This window comes from Perca flavescens, chromosome 15, assembly GCF_004354835.1.
Source record: "Perca flavescens isolate YP-PL-M2 chromosome 15, PFLA_1.0, whole genome shotgun sequence".
In the NCBI taxonomy this organism is placed as follows: Eukaryota; Metazoa; Chordata; class Actinopteri; order Perciformes; family Percidae; genus Perca; species Perca flavescens.
The window spans coordinates 9,426,998-9,441,846 of NC_041345.1; the positions used below are offsets into that span (position 1 = coordinate 9,426,998).

Consider the following 14,849-nt stretch of genomic DNA (forward strand, 5'->3'; position numbering starts at 1 on the left):
TTTTTTTTTTGTGCATTTGTTTGCGCAAAAGTGCACTTTAATGTGACAATGATTGTCTCTGCTTGTAGCTTGTCTTTGTGCTCCTGTGTGTCAGTCAGTGCACATAAAGCACAAATGCATCCGCATGAAAATTCATGTATATGTATTTCATCTCTAGCTTTTTTTTGTGCACCCGCATGCCACCTGTTCCCCACGGGCATCATTAAACATTCATCTTATGCTTAATCACACAGCCCGCTCAGGCCCTGAGTCACAGCTCTATCAGATTTACAAACCATCTATTAATGCTGCTCCACTGATCGGTCCGTGACCATAACACTGTTCCTTTAATCTAAAACTTAGTTCTTGGTCAAACTTTTAACTCTTATTGATTTCTTTGTCCTGCTGCCCTAACAGGCAACTCTTTATAATTGTAAGCACCAATTAGCCTGCCCAAGTTATGTTCCGACTGATCTGATCACAGTGAGCCAAGCATTAGCAGTGAATGCTAATTGTGGGTAATGAAGTTTCAGATACTAGTAGCAACTAGTGAGTAATCTTAAAAACAAAACAAATTTTCCGTTGATATAAAAAATGCATGCTTTATGAGATTTTATACTTTTTTTCATGTAAATGACATAAATGTTTTGCTTATGACACACTCTTGAACAGAAAACGTTGGTTCAGTCCAGTTGCGATAAGGACCACATGGCTAAACAAAGCATGTCCACTGAAAAACTTTTGGTAACACTCTACTTGAAGGTATCAACATAATCGTGACATGACACTGTCATAACTATGACATGACACTGTCATGAACGTGTCATAAACATTATAAATGATTATGACTTCTGTCATTAAGTGTCATTAAGTTGATATTGTTTGGGTTGTCTTGATTATGACAACTTGACATTAATCAAACTGACAATACCAGAAGTTGTCTTGGTCATGACAAGTTGACATTAAATTAGTTTGGGATGTCTTTGTAATGACAACTTGACATTAAAGTGCCGGAATTCCATAACTACTAGAACTGCCGTGAGCAGTCATTTTGACCGCCACATTCCAAACTCTATAATCTCTCATCATAAATACCTAATTGCGATATTGTATTATGTATTGTGTTAGGATATCTTTAGAAAAACGTAATAACACCGAAATGTACATTTTAACGAGTTTAATTATACATTTGAGTAGTAATACGTGTTTCAATAATTCATATCATGGCATAGTAAACCGTCATTATTCCATACATTCATATCCCAAAAAATATGGTCTGGAAATTCATTCAACTTAACTCATAACAGCCAAATAACAATTAAAAGTATCTTATTTGAACATTTAGCTATAACCTAACCTAACCTGGCTCTGCTGTGGTGCGCAGCGCAGCTCGGACCGTGCGCCGCTTCCCTTTTTTCCTCCATAAACTCCGCTCTCAGCTCCTCTGCCAGTTGCTGCATGAACTTCCTCCGGTAAATTTTACTGCTATGCACTTCTTGGAGAGGATGAGTGCAATGATTCCAGCCAGTTCAGGATGTATAAAGTTATATGAACATGTAAACAGCCACCGGCCATCTACGTGTACCGCGCCTTTCACAGAGCAAACGTCCGATGCTTGCCTTCTGATTCAGAACTGAGTCCATCCACGCCGTATTTATTGTAGTAGCCTACGTTACCGACTCTGGCTTTGCCTTCGGCCCATCGGTGATGCCCACACTTTTTACTCGAGACCGCTATTTACGTTTCTCTGATAGAGACTATGGTAGTTACTAAGCAACCAAGATGCATCTTCAACCGCGCGAAATATTAAAAACAATACCGCAAAAATCCGAGCGGTCAATATGACCGTGTATGGCCGAAATAGGTAAAAGTGATTGTATTTTCTTTGCCTTTTGTGTAATGTATGTAAAAACAATTTTAAATTAAAATACAGACTATTTTAGGAAAAGTCAGGCAGCAGCAGGATTGTATTTTTTTATTCAGCAAAGTTATTACACATATAAATTTCAAAACGGTCAAAATGACCGTCATGGCCGTTCTAGTGTTAAGACAACTTGACATTAAACAGGATGCTGGTTAATGTCAAGTTGTCATTACAAAGACATCCCAAACAAATTTAATGTCAGCTTGTCATGACAAAAACCGAATGACACTTAATGACAGAAGTCATAAACGTTTATGACTTGTTTATAGCGTTTATGACATGTTCATGACAGTGTCATGTCATACTTATGACAGTGTCATGTCACGATTATGTCGATACCTTCAAGTAAAGTGTTACCAAACTTTTCCTCAATATTTTAAAGTCACTGAGAGAGGCCGTCTCTTCCAAATAATCATGAAAAGAGTCTGCAGCAGATGGAACTGATTGCATGAAAGCCCTGTTGCCTAATTCAGTTTGGGCACTGGGGACAGATACTGTAGGAAAAAGAAAGCAATCTAGTTACTGATCAGAAAAAAAAGCATATGAGCAGAAAGAGTGGATGTGTTTGAGTCTGCTTGCGAGATGCTCTCTGGCTACACAGGGCCTTTAGACTGCAGGTGTGGACTGTTATAACACTTTTATCCACAAGCTTCCTTTGTGTTATTTCAACAAGCACACATCCAAAGCCTTCTTTTATGTTATTTTTTTCTCCAACCAATTATTTTACCTTTTCAGCTTATATATTAGTTTTGCTTCTCTGCTGCTTTTAACACCCAGCTGTGAAAATATTTCTCTCTTTTCTTTTTCTTTTTAATTTAGACCTTTTAAAAACACACATCCAAAATTATGTTTTTTTTTTTCTCTACGCAAATACTGATTTTGCTGTGTGTCCAATCATGGGAGATTCTCCGTATTTAGTGTAATTACCGTAACTGAAAAAGCATCCTGTCTTCAGTGCCCGAGTTGATTTTAATTTCCCACGCATTCCCGAAGTACAAGTTACCCTTCAGGTGGAGCCATCCTACTCAGCCCAATATTTTAGACGGCCACAGCAGCAGCACTCAGATAGTATACATGTTAACTGCATTACGCTTCAAGTGGTTTGAAGTGTAATGCAGTAGAGTGGGCAAAGTGTCTCAAGTGTTCAGATTGTAAACAAATCTGCTTTCTAGAAATGATTATGCATCAGCATGAATCTATGAGTTTGTTAGCATATGCATGGTTGCATATTCATGCATATATATGTGTGCATTTACATGAGCCTACTCATAGTTTCTCTTATTATCATATTTGGTCATACTGTAGTTGTCTGTGTGTGTGTGTGTGTGATGTGTGCATACCGTTATTGTTTACGTTGTGAACGGTAAGCTGCATGTGGTAGCCTGATTTTGTCCTCTCTCCTTGACCCCATTTGGCATTAGGAAGCATGGGGACAGAGCTATTTGTTACTTGTTTTGTTGGATCATTACTTTGCCCACAGAGCACCCAGGGAGTACACAGGGAGCATGAGCACTTTCTGACCCCTCACACACCTCAATTTGTAACCCTCCAACAAAATGACAGCTAGCAGTCCTGTGCTGTGTGTGTGTGCTGTTGTGTTAGACTTACTTTTTGGTGAAATTGGTGTGAGATAGTGGGAGTGCTAGACAACCAAACACTGTAGAAACTAGTGTTCGGAGGAAGGAAAGAGAAGAGAACCCTTGTGGTTTAATAAATAGCACAGGCAGATAGCTGTAAATGTGTTTCCATTGTGGCGCTAGGGGAGGCATCCATCTTTATCTGGGAACCGCAGGAGCTGGCAAACTGGTACAGTCACCAGGAGGGGAGAGAGATGGAGGCAGGTAGTGAAGATGTGAGAGGATGACAAAAAAAAAAAGGAGGCAAAGCATAAAAAGCTGAGAAAAAGATTGATTTGTATGATACCATACAGTTTCTTTTCTATCTGGTTACGTTTGTATGCTTTCATTCCCTTTAATATTTGTTGTTTGTTTGCATGCACCTTTTTCTCTTTCTTTTTGTTCTTTTGTTCTTTCCTACTTTCTTTCCGATTTTGGCCCTCGTATTTTTTTTGGCACACCCTCGGGTTGTGTCTCGTTCTTGTTCTCCCTCTCTTCCCCTCCATCTGTCTTTCCCTCTCTTCACCCAATTAGGCCTAATGGAACAGTGGCCTAATGATAAGGACCCTGGGGAACAAACACATTTAGACTCGCCTCCAGCCACCACCAGAGATCCATACACACCAGCAATGCTACTGCTCTCCATTTAATACCAGTAGACGAGACCATTCACCTCAAAAAAAGAAAAGAAAATGAAGATAGAATTTTCATGGATTCCCAAATTTCCGTTTCATTGCTTTTTCTAATCCAAGATTGACTCGTTGATGTCAATGTGTTATTCACAACTTCTTTCTCTACAAGGAGCTTGGCCAATGTCAGGAGGGAACTTCTCCTTCATAAAATAAATTATTTGGCATAAGGTGGATATTGCGTTTTGACCACTCATTACGGCTGAAAAAAAATTTGTTCAAAATCAATTATTGTACACATGCAGATACACACTGTATGTTGACTTGATAAATGAGCCTCTAAACATGAGCACACACATTTTAAATGGGCACATAATCACTGATCTAGATGTAGTAAAAATCAAAAGGGAGGGACAGCATTGATTAGCACTTAAGGTATTTGAATTCTTGTAAATATTGTCTGCATGTGTGTACATTGTCATCATCACTTTCTCTCTCTCTCTCTCTCTTTCTCCCTCTCTCTCTCAGCTTCTCTCCTGTCATTCAGTCTGTTGGCAGATTAAATGCGCTGTTGTGTTTACGACACATTAACCTACTGTCGAGTTGTTATTCATGAATCGCAGTATGGCACTGAAAAACACACACACACACATACACACAAACGCACGCACACACACACACACACACACACACACACACACACACACACACACTAGATAAGTAGAGATATAAACCTAGTCACACTCATAGTAACACCAAAACACACACACACACACACACACACACACACACACACACACACACACACACAACACATACACACACAGACACAGACACACACACACACACACACACACACACACACACACACACACCTCTCTCAGGTGTCAGTACAGGGTGGCTGTGATCTCATCAGTGGGTTTCACCTCTCTCTCTCTCTTCTTAATCCAATCAGCTGTCATTATAACAATATGTCATCTCTGCAAGACGGGGCCCATCCACAGGGGATGAGGTCATAATTTTTCGACAGGCGACAAGCTGGTGTTTCTGCAATTAGGGTTCATCTAATCATGAATGAGACCTCATGTAGCCTGGTTACCCTTGTTTGTTCATGGGGTGGACTGTAAAGTAGTTTTTATACTACATGTGCTTTCAAATCAGTTTGCTCTCATTAGCAGATTTCAAACAAGTGCCTAAAAATGTTGGGTAGGCTTTTATACAATTCTGTCCTTTCAAAGTTATTTTTCATTTCTACTAAATTGCAACAGCCAATATGTTTTAAAGAGAATGTAATACCACGTGGATTACACTTTTTATCAACATATTGAGGATTATTATTTATTTTTGTAGATTGTTGTTGACATTTTCTCCTTCATTGGAGTTGGAGTTAACAGTGAAGAGGTAGTCAGAAAACGGGGGGAGAAAATATCCACTGACAACATATGACATTTTTTCTCTCTGCAAAATCTGCTACTAAATCATGATTGGTGTCTTCTATGGTCATGTTAAGAGAAATCAAAGGACTAGGCAAAGGTTAGGTGAACGATGCCGGTCTTGGTTAAAAAAGTCAAGCTTACTTTTCGAAATATTTAACCAAAAACAAGACTTTTAGTAGCCTAAACCTTACCTCATGCTGGAATCAGGATGTGATCAATGTCCTGCTTTTTGTGTGCCCATCATCCGACCCGACCGCCTTCTTTATGACCTCTGTGTGTTAAAAGAATGGAGCACCTCCTTGACTTTTTCCAGTCTAGGAGGTAGGTTCCTTCAAAACATATTTGGCTAAACAATTTAGTAGTGTATAGTCACCGATGCTTTTAATGAAGTAGTATTGGTAATACGTACTTACAACATTCCATAAACAGAGATTGTTAGAATCAATTTCAGTGTAACTGTAGGTTTAGTTGAAATAGACCTACAGTAGGATCCACATAAGAGAAGTTGTGCAACAAAGCAATCTATATGCAAATGTTGTATTTCCTCATCAGTGGCGTAAGCCTGTGATAATCTATCATTGATTGATTGACCTGCTGCAACACACAGGTATGCGCATCCTGGTGAACCTGCTGCTAGACACTCTACCCATGCTAGGCAATGTGCTGCTGCTCTGCTTCTTCGTCTTCTTCATCTTTGGCATCATCGGCGTGCAGCTGTGGGCGGGGCTACTGAGGAATCGCTGCTACCTGGAGGAGAACTTCACCCTGTGAGTTTAACATTGCGTGTCAGTGGCGTGTGTGTGTTATGCCAATCCCTTTGTGGTGTAAAATTAAGTTGATGGGCCACACATTGAAAGTTATAATGATGGAGAGAGAATGTGGATCTGCCCTCAAACCTTACCTGTATGCTTCCCATTCGTTTCCCTTCCATTGAGTCATATAGTGAAATTGAAAAACCATATTACAGTAATCTATAAAAAAATATATATATTGTAAAATGTACATTTTGTGCAGTTTGTATATGGGCATACACTCTTTTAATGCCTGATAGTTTTCTCTTTCAGATTATTTTTGTACAAGATTGTACATACACAGTATCCTCTTTCTCTCTCTTTCTCTCAAACTTCAAAGCAACTGTAACAGTACAGTTTTTCCCAACTGCGAATGTGATTAGATTTCAGCTGCATGCCTCCATATTCATGACCCTGCATGACTACATCACCCACTGTGTCTTTGAGTGACATTCACAAATATTCAGGTGTGTTTGATTTCATGGCATTCTCTCTGTTTCCTTTTTTATGCTGGCATCAGCTGGCTAGAACGTTTTATACACCCATGATGTGTGTGTTCTAATATGTATATAAGCCATGCATCTCTGCCTCTATGCACTCTGTCTCTGGTTATGCTGACACAGCGTATACTAAGGACAGACCTTATAGCCAGATGAAAGGGGACACATGTCTGCCAGCTGGCACAGTCCTAACTCTTTTGTCCTCACCTTAAACTTGAGATGCATCATTAACCACAACAATCTCTCCTGTAATCACTTTACAAAGTTACTAACCAATATTTTCTGCATTTATCTTCAAGAGGCTGAAGGGTGATACAGTGATTCACAGTAACAGCTGAGAACTCCACTGTGACTTTCCTACATGGAGTAAAGCAAAATGACAAAATCTTGATCAGGAGGATCAGTAGACAACTGCAATGTTTTAGTCCACCTTTAGAATAAAAATCATTTCAGTAGACTGGTCAGCAGATTTTTTCTTATTATTTAATCACAGTATCATTTTTGCATATTATTTTAAAGTATTGTACTAACATTATGCTTGTTCATGCTTAATTAGAAAGGTTGTATTGAGTTAGCACTTTAGGGCTATTATGCTAAGTAAAGGGCTATCGTTAGCAGTCTGAAGGGTAATAATAGAGTGGGCTAAGTGTTGCGGTCAAGTGCAGCATTCACTTTGCCATTTTACACCCTCACTCTTTTGATCTCTACCTTCCCTCTTTTCGTGCCTTATTCCGCCTTATTCTTGCCTTTGTGCTGTATTTTTTTTTCTCCAATCAGCCTGCCTGTTTCCCTTCTCAGTATCTTTTAGTGGTTCTTTTCCAATACCTCTAGCTTAGGTGATTTGTTGTGAAGACACATTCACACTGCACAGCCATTTTTATCGTAAAAGGAGAGTTTGTCCAATGCACTCCCAAAGCAAGATCATGCATGTTGGTCTCTGTTTCTCCTTTGTCTCCCATTCTATTTTATCTATTTCTGTATGGTATGTCTTCTTTCTGTAATGCAATCTTTCCTTTCTAACCCAGAGTCTCTCTTCTACTATAGTATGTAGCCTTGGTCCTTCTCTCTGTCTCGCTCTCCACTGGCAGGTGTGTTCTCAGTGTGATGCCAGGTTTTGCTGTGCCATGCTGTGCAATGCCAAGTTACCAGCAGGGGGGCAACAGCCTTCATTCATGCTCTACTGCTCTGACAGGGTCTCTCTCTCTCTCTCTCTCTCTCTCTCTCTCTCTCTCTCTCTCTCTCTCTCTCTCTCTCTTTCTTTCTCTCTCTTTCTCTCTCTAAGTCTTTATACCTTATTCCACTTCAGCACCATTAGTAAATCACCAATTTGAATGCCATTGTTGGGATTGCATAAACTCTACTGTCCCGAAGACAGTGTAAACTCAGTGTGCCTCAGTGCATACCTGCAAAATGTGTCAATCAATGAATGGTTTCCAAGTTACTCACAATGGGAGCTGGTGTAGCCTGATATGGCCACTGTAACTATCGATCCTGGAATTATTGTGCATGCATGTGTGTAGTGTGTGCATGTGTAGGGTTTGCAGTCGAGGTAGAAGGAGAAAATCTCCTCCTATGTATGTCAGCAGTATCTAACCCGCTATTGACTTGGAGAGATAGGGAAGGATCAAGAAAATTGGAGAGATGGGGAAAGGTGGAAATGAGAGAGAGGTGGGGAGTAGGGACAATCTCAAAGAGCGGGAGAGGGGACTGAAAAGGATAGTAAAGGAAAGGAAGAAGAAAGATGACAAACACTATAAAAAGAGGAGATAAAACACAGGAGTATAAAAGAGAGTAAAGGAGTCCAGGTGTTGAGATTATACGCAAGATTATACGTATGCATATATGTATGCCTGAGCTTGAGGTGTATGTGAGTATATCAGGGGATAAAATGTAAGAAAAAAACCAATAGAGAAACAGCGAAAGGAGGGCTGGAGTGACAGACAGAGAGTGCAAAAAGTAAATACTGTAGGTCCAGTGACGCTGAATGTGTGTGTTCGGTAATGGGCTTCTCTAGGTGTTCTAGGTGGACATGAAGTGAAAGACAGACTCTTTGGCATGCTTCCATTAAAGCAGGTATCTCAGACAGACATCTCAGGAAGTGATGAGGTGCTTCAGATGGTGGCAATCAGTCAGATTCAGAATTTAGAGATGTGTCATTAAGTTTGGCAGGAATCAGCCGCTCACTCACTCACGAGGGGTGCGTACATGAAAAGAATGAGTTCATTGAAGGTGTGTGTATGTGTGTAATAGGTGTCAATGCACGAGAGTGTAATCTGTTTTTCTGCTGATTTCACACTATGACACACACACACACACACACACACACACACACACACACACACACACACACACACACACACACACACACACACACACACACACACAATCTCACATACAGTTTCCACATGATTTACTTAACATGATTAAACAATTTGTTGTCTGGTGCTAAATATACTCATCTCCAATGATGTCCTTGTGAACTGGTTAGTTAGCTTAGGAAATAGCGTTTTTGTTTTGCCTGTATCTTTGACTACAGATTGAATGCAGCTGCTTCTGTATCAGGACATCCCACAAATATCCTGATACAGTGACCTCATGGTACTCATTTACTCCTACTGAACACTTTGCATCTCAGAAAGTGTGAAAGTATGATTATCTCTACCTATCACAGTCCCAATCGAATGAGGTCCATGTGTTTATCAGGTTAATCAATCAGCGCAGAGCTGTCCCTGTTTCAAATGGCAAAACTGACATGTTATGTCTGCTTTGTCAAGACCAGACTAAATATTCACTTGCAAGTAAAAGTTTTTTTTTTTAACATGCTGGTGAAGCGTTGAATATCCTGTTGTAAAGGACTGGTAGTATTTACTGGATTGGCTGTAAAAGAATGCCGTTCTTTATGTCTTGTTTGAGTAGTTCAGAGAGAGAACTGAAGAAACATTTTGTTGTGGCTACCAAAAACACAACATTTCATTCATTTATTACAGTTTTTTACAATCACTTTGCTACTAATTTCAGAACCTTGACGTCATTTTTCAAAACTCTAGACACGAAACTCACAACCAATGATCAAAATACACATTTTTCAAAACTCTAACACTTTTTTCAATTGCTTGGATACAATACACATGAACAAAAGATCATTTGTTCATTTAACAAAGATCACTTGTTCAATATGACACAACTTAACATCAAAGTACTACTATTTCAAAAAGCAATTCACACATTACATTTCAGATAATTGTCTATTCATTTCATTACAGTCATCTAACTATCAATCCATACAACTACTCAAAATGATAAGTAACTGTTGCATTACTCTTAATGCATAGTTGTATGGAAACAGACAAACAATATTCCATATTTAGATCATGAAAGTTTCAAGATAACGAGATTCATTGTCACCAGTTAGCGTGGAGCATGAACCAATTAGAATACAGTATCTATGGATGTAATATTTTATCATCATTCTTTACTGTAATGTACTACTGTTTACCAGACAATGTTTCTATGGTCCCATGTACTACCTTCACTGTACTGTACTACTGTTTACCAGACACTGTTTCTATGGTCCCATTTACCAACTTTTTACAGTATTGACAGTATTGCACTGTATGGATTCAGGCCCTTGGAATTTCTTGTCCAATTCTTCCAACTCGCTACTGATGATTTAGATATATAATTTACAGTCGTGAAAAAATTAGGACACCCATGCTAAAGTTGACTAAAAAGAAGAATAAAAAAATCATCTTTTGCAAATTGATATTAATGCCTTAATTAAAAAAATGAGGAAAAATCCAATCTTTAAGGACACCAATTTTCTTTGTGAATGAATAATGTATCGTAAATAAATAAATGTTCTTCCTTAAAATACAGGGGGCATAAATAAGTACACCCCTATGTTAAATTCCCATAAAGGCCGGCAGATTTTTATTTAAGGCCAGTTATTTCATGGATCCAGGATACTATGCATCCTGATGAAGTTTCACATTCCCTTCACCATACCCCCACATCATCACATACCCTTCACCATACCCCCAGATCATCACATACCCTTTCCCATACCCCCACATCATGACATACCCTTCACCATACCCCCCCACATAATCGCATACCCTTCACCCTACCCCCACATCATCACATACCCTTCACCATACCCCCACATCATCACATACCCTTCACCATACCCCCACATCATCACATACCCTTCACCATACCTAGAGATTGGCATGGGGTACTTTCCATAAAATCATCTCTATATGCAAATGAGATATATATATATATATATATATATATATATATATATATATATATATATATATATATATATATATATATATATATATATGTGTATGTATATGTATATGTGTGTGTGTGTTGTCGTTGCAAATGAGAATTTGTTCTCAATCGACTTACCTGGATAAATATATATATATATATATATACTTATACCACATTGGTCTGTAGTATTCTCTCTACTACTGCAGTACTTTTACAGGGATGTATTTACTTGTAGTACCATAATGAAACATGTATCACCTATTTTGTACTACAATATTTAATTGTATGAACGATGACCCAGTGAAATTATGGGTAGCTTGTGTGTGGGTGATCTAAAGTAATGTTTCAATGGAATTTCACAATATATTTGTTTTTTGAACCAGTGATTGTGCAAGTGCAAGACTTCTTTAGAGATATGAATGCACAATCCAATGTTTTGAACATTGGATAGCCTGTGTTACAAGTGATGACTGTTGTGAGTTTTGTGTCTAGAGTTTTGAAAAATCACATCAAGGTTCTGAAATTAGTAGCAAAGTGATTGTAAAAAACTAGTCTAGTTAAGGTCAGCAGCTTCTGGATCTGTGTGTGTGTGTGTGGATGTGTGTGTGTGTGTGTGTGTGTGTGTGTGTGTGTGTGTGTGTGTGTGTGTGTGTGTGTGTCTGTGTGTCTGTGTGTCTGTGTGTGAGAGCGAGAGAGAGCTTTGTCCAGATTTGTAATAAAGTGTTTACTGTTCATGCAGGATCATTTTCTTTTCTTTATCCCCCCTTAAATGATGCATTTATTCCACAGGCTTGGTCGAGTACTTCACATTCTCCCCTTCTTGCACCTTCTTGACTCCACTTCTTTCACTGAAATCCTCCTGAAACTCCCCAAATGAAGTAGCGAAGGATACAACTCTATTATGTGTATATACAGATTTGATTCCATAACCAACTAACTTAGTGTCTTACCTTGTCCCGACCCCAGCTCTTCAGGTATGACCCCGCCTGCTCCGTACTACCAGCCTGAGGAGAATGATGAACGCCCCTTCATCTGCTCCTTGGCATCTGATAATGGCATCATGTCATGTGCCGATGTGCCGGCGAGGCGCGAAGGAGGACGCACATGCTGCCTGGACAGGGAGGACGCGCTCCACAGACAGGCTCTGGGCTTGAGTCCTGAGCCACTGGCTAACGGTAGTGGTGCCGGTGAAGCAGTGGGTCTTTGCATCAACTGGAACCAGTATTACACTCGATGCCACACAGGAAGTGGTAACCCCCACAAAGGTGCCATCAACTTTGACAACATTGTCTACGCCTGGATCGTAATCTTTCAGGTATGTTTCACATGAGTTTGAAGACTGGTGAGGTAAAAGTGAGGTCGGAACTGTGGGTTGCTGATATTTTACTTGCATGAATCTTAATACATATTTTTATAACTGCATTCTAAAGTTATTATTCAAAGGTTGTTGAATTAATTTCTTTTTTTTTGCGTGTTTGAATGGCTGACCCGATTTTGATCAAATAATTAATTTTGAACAAAAGATGTCTTTTCGGCTGTTTGAACTATTCAATTTCAGTCATTCTTCTCAAAATGAATTTAATTTGATTAACCTAAGCACCTATTCAATATTTTTACTCTATTATTTGACTATGTTCATTAGCTAAGTCCATCATATTTAAACGTGTCATATCAACTCTGTAAGTAAAGTTTGCAGTTATATTCTGTTGAGCAAGCCTTGTCATGGAATTTGAAAATGTTTATTTCTTGACACTCAATAGAATCTTTCCTCCTAGGTGATCACTCTGGAGGGCTGGGTGGAGATCATGTATTATGTAATGGATGCCCATTCCTTCTACAACTTCATCTACTTCATTTTACTCATCATTGTAAGTAGAATGTATTACTACATTTATTAGTTTTCTGTTTATTAGTACGCTACATCCCTACCAGCTGACACATTAGTGTACAATGTGTTGTGATGATTGAAAAATTGACACATAAATAATAATAAATGAAGGTAGAGAAGAGGAGGAAGGACAGTTGAAGGAGACAAGAAAATGTATGTCCAAAAGAGAAAAAGGTATGCAAGAGTTAGATCAGCTCTTTGCATACAGTGCCAGATTGTGGCAAAATTGTTTAATTCTGCATTCGCATGCCATTGGCTGTCTGTGAACCCAGCATTCAGTCACTCTGTGTTGCAGACATGCAATAAAGTTTGTTAGTTTCCCACCAGCAGGTGAACAAAATAAAAAACATATATGCAGCCTTTTGTAAAGCTTGAAAATGAGATCAAGAAAATACCAGAGGAGAGGAATGGAGGTGAGAGAAGAGAACTGCTAAATGATATTGAAGAAAGAAAAAAAAGAGAGTAAATTAATGAAACGCACCAATCAGTCACAAGCACACAGTACAAATTCCACAGTACATTCTAATGAAAAGGAACCCAACTTTGAGTGCAAGACCTGCCCTACAAAACACTCTCCTTCCCCCACACGCTTCTTCCTCACAACATTGGCTTTATTAGGCCAAGAAGATTATTGGCATCGTAACTGCAGCTCTAAATTCCATCTCCTCTTTGGCAGATCTGACCTGAGGTTGTCATTGCCAGTGCAAACACCTTTTGGCAAACAAAGATAGTTGACATGGTGTCACAGTGTAATCACTTTTGCCTTGTTTATGCTGCTACACTGATCACAATCCCATGGCCTGTGGAATGTATAGCCCCATACAGTTATAGTAATGTCCAGCGCAGGACACAATTGAACTAAATAGCTGAAAACATCTTGATCTAAGTCAAACTCTGATAACTGATCAAACAACAGAGCTCAGTGGCTTGCACAGCAGCTAACAACCAGACAAACACACTGCTCCCTTTGTGGTTCATGATTGATTGACACAAATGTGCCACCCCTTTTTGAGCTTCTTTGCGAGGCTCCAGTCAGTCTGGCCCTAAGGGATGCCTTGGAAGTGTTGCTAACACTATAAGAAGTTTTCGGTCAGGCAACTCCATGAGCCCCAAAGGTGTTGTTCACACAGTGAGGGTCACCTTGACTCTCTCATTTTTTAGTTATTGTTTCTTTCTGTGTGTGTGTGTGTGTGTGTGTGTGTGTGTGTGTGTGTGTGTGTGTGTGTGTGTGTGTGTGTGTGTGTGTGTGTGTGTGTGTGTTTCAGAGAAAGAGATAATATGTATACACATAAATGTATGTGACAGTGGCTGTATGGAAGCACAAAGAAACATGCAATCAGTTGTAAAGTAAACCTGCCATCTTAATTTGTGTGAGTGTGTGTGATTGTGTGTATATTTGCATGCATAATGCAGTGATCATCTGAATGCGTGATATTGGACTGCCCTCCCTGATTATGCACAAAGCTGTCTACTGATCAAAATTACAGAATACACACACACACACACACACACACACACACACACACACACACACACACACACACACACACACACACACACACACACACACACACACAGATGCAGGCCTGGAGGGAAATCAAAGCCCCACACACCTGCAGACCTGCTTTGACCCAAAGGACACAGATGGGCATCTCTCCTCCCTCTCTGCTATGTTTCTTCTCTCTGAATATCTCTGGAATCTTCTCCAGTATCTCCTTCGCCTTGCCATGCATCTTTGATCACTGTGGATGAAAGTTTATAGGTGGAGGTTCATTAAGTTTGGATTTTTATATATGTGCATGATT

The 14,849-nt window shown here is 39.4% G+C and overlaps 1 protein-coding gene across 1 annotated transcript in view; it reads left to right on the forward strand.

Annotated features, from left to right (window-relative positions):
• The window catches only part of LOC114569403 (voltage-dependent T-type calcium channel subunit alpha-1I), a 124,281-nt gene that overhangs the window by 53,387 nt on the left and 56,045 nt on the right, over window positions 1-14,849 (forward strand). Inside the window, exons 5-8 of the mRNA XM_028599203.1 lie at window positions 6,192-6,351; window positions 12,123-12,310; window positions 12,353-12,471; window positions 12,932-13,024. Coding sequence (XP_028455004.1) covers window positions 6,192-6,351; window positions 12,123-12,310; window positions 12,353-12,471; window positions 12,932-13,024 — 560 coding nt within the window. The remainder of the gene's footprint in view (window positions 1-6,191; window positions 6,352-12,122; window positions 12,311-12,352; window positions 12,472-12,931; window positions 13,025-14,849) is intronic.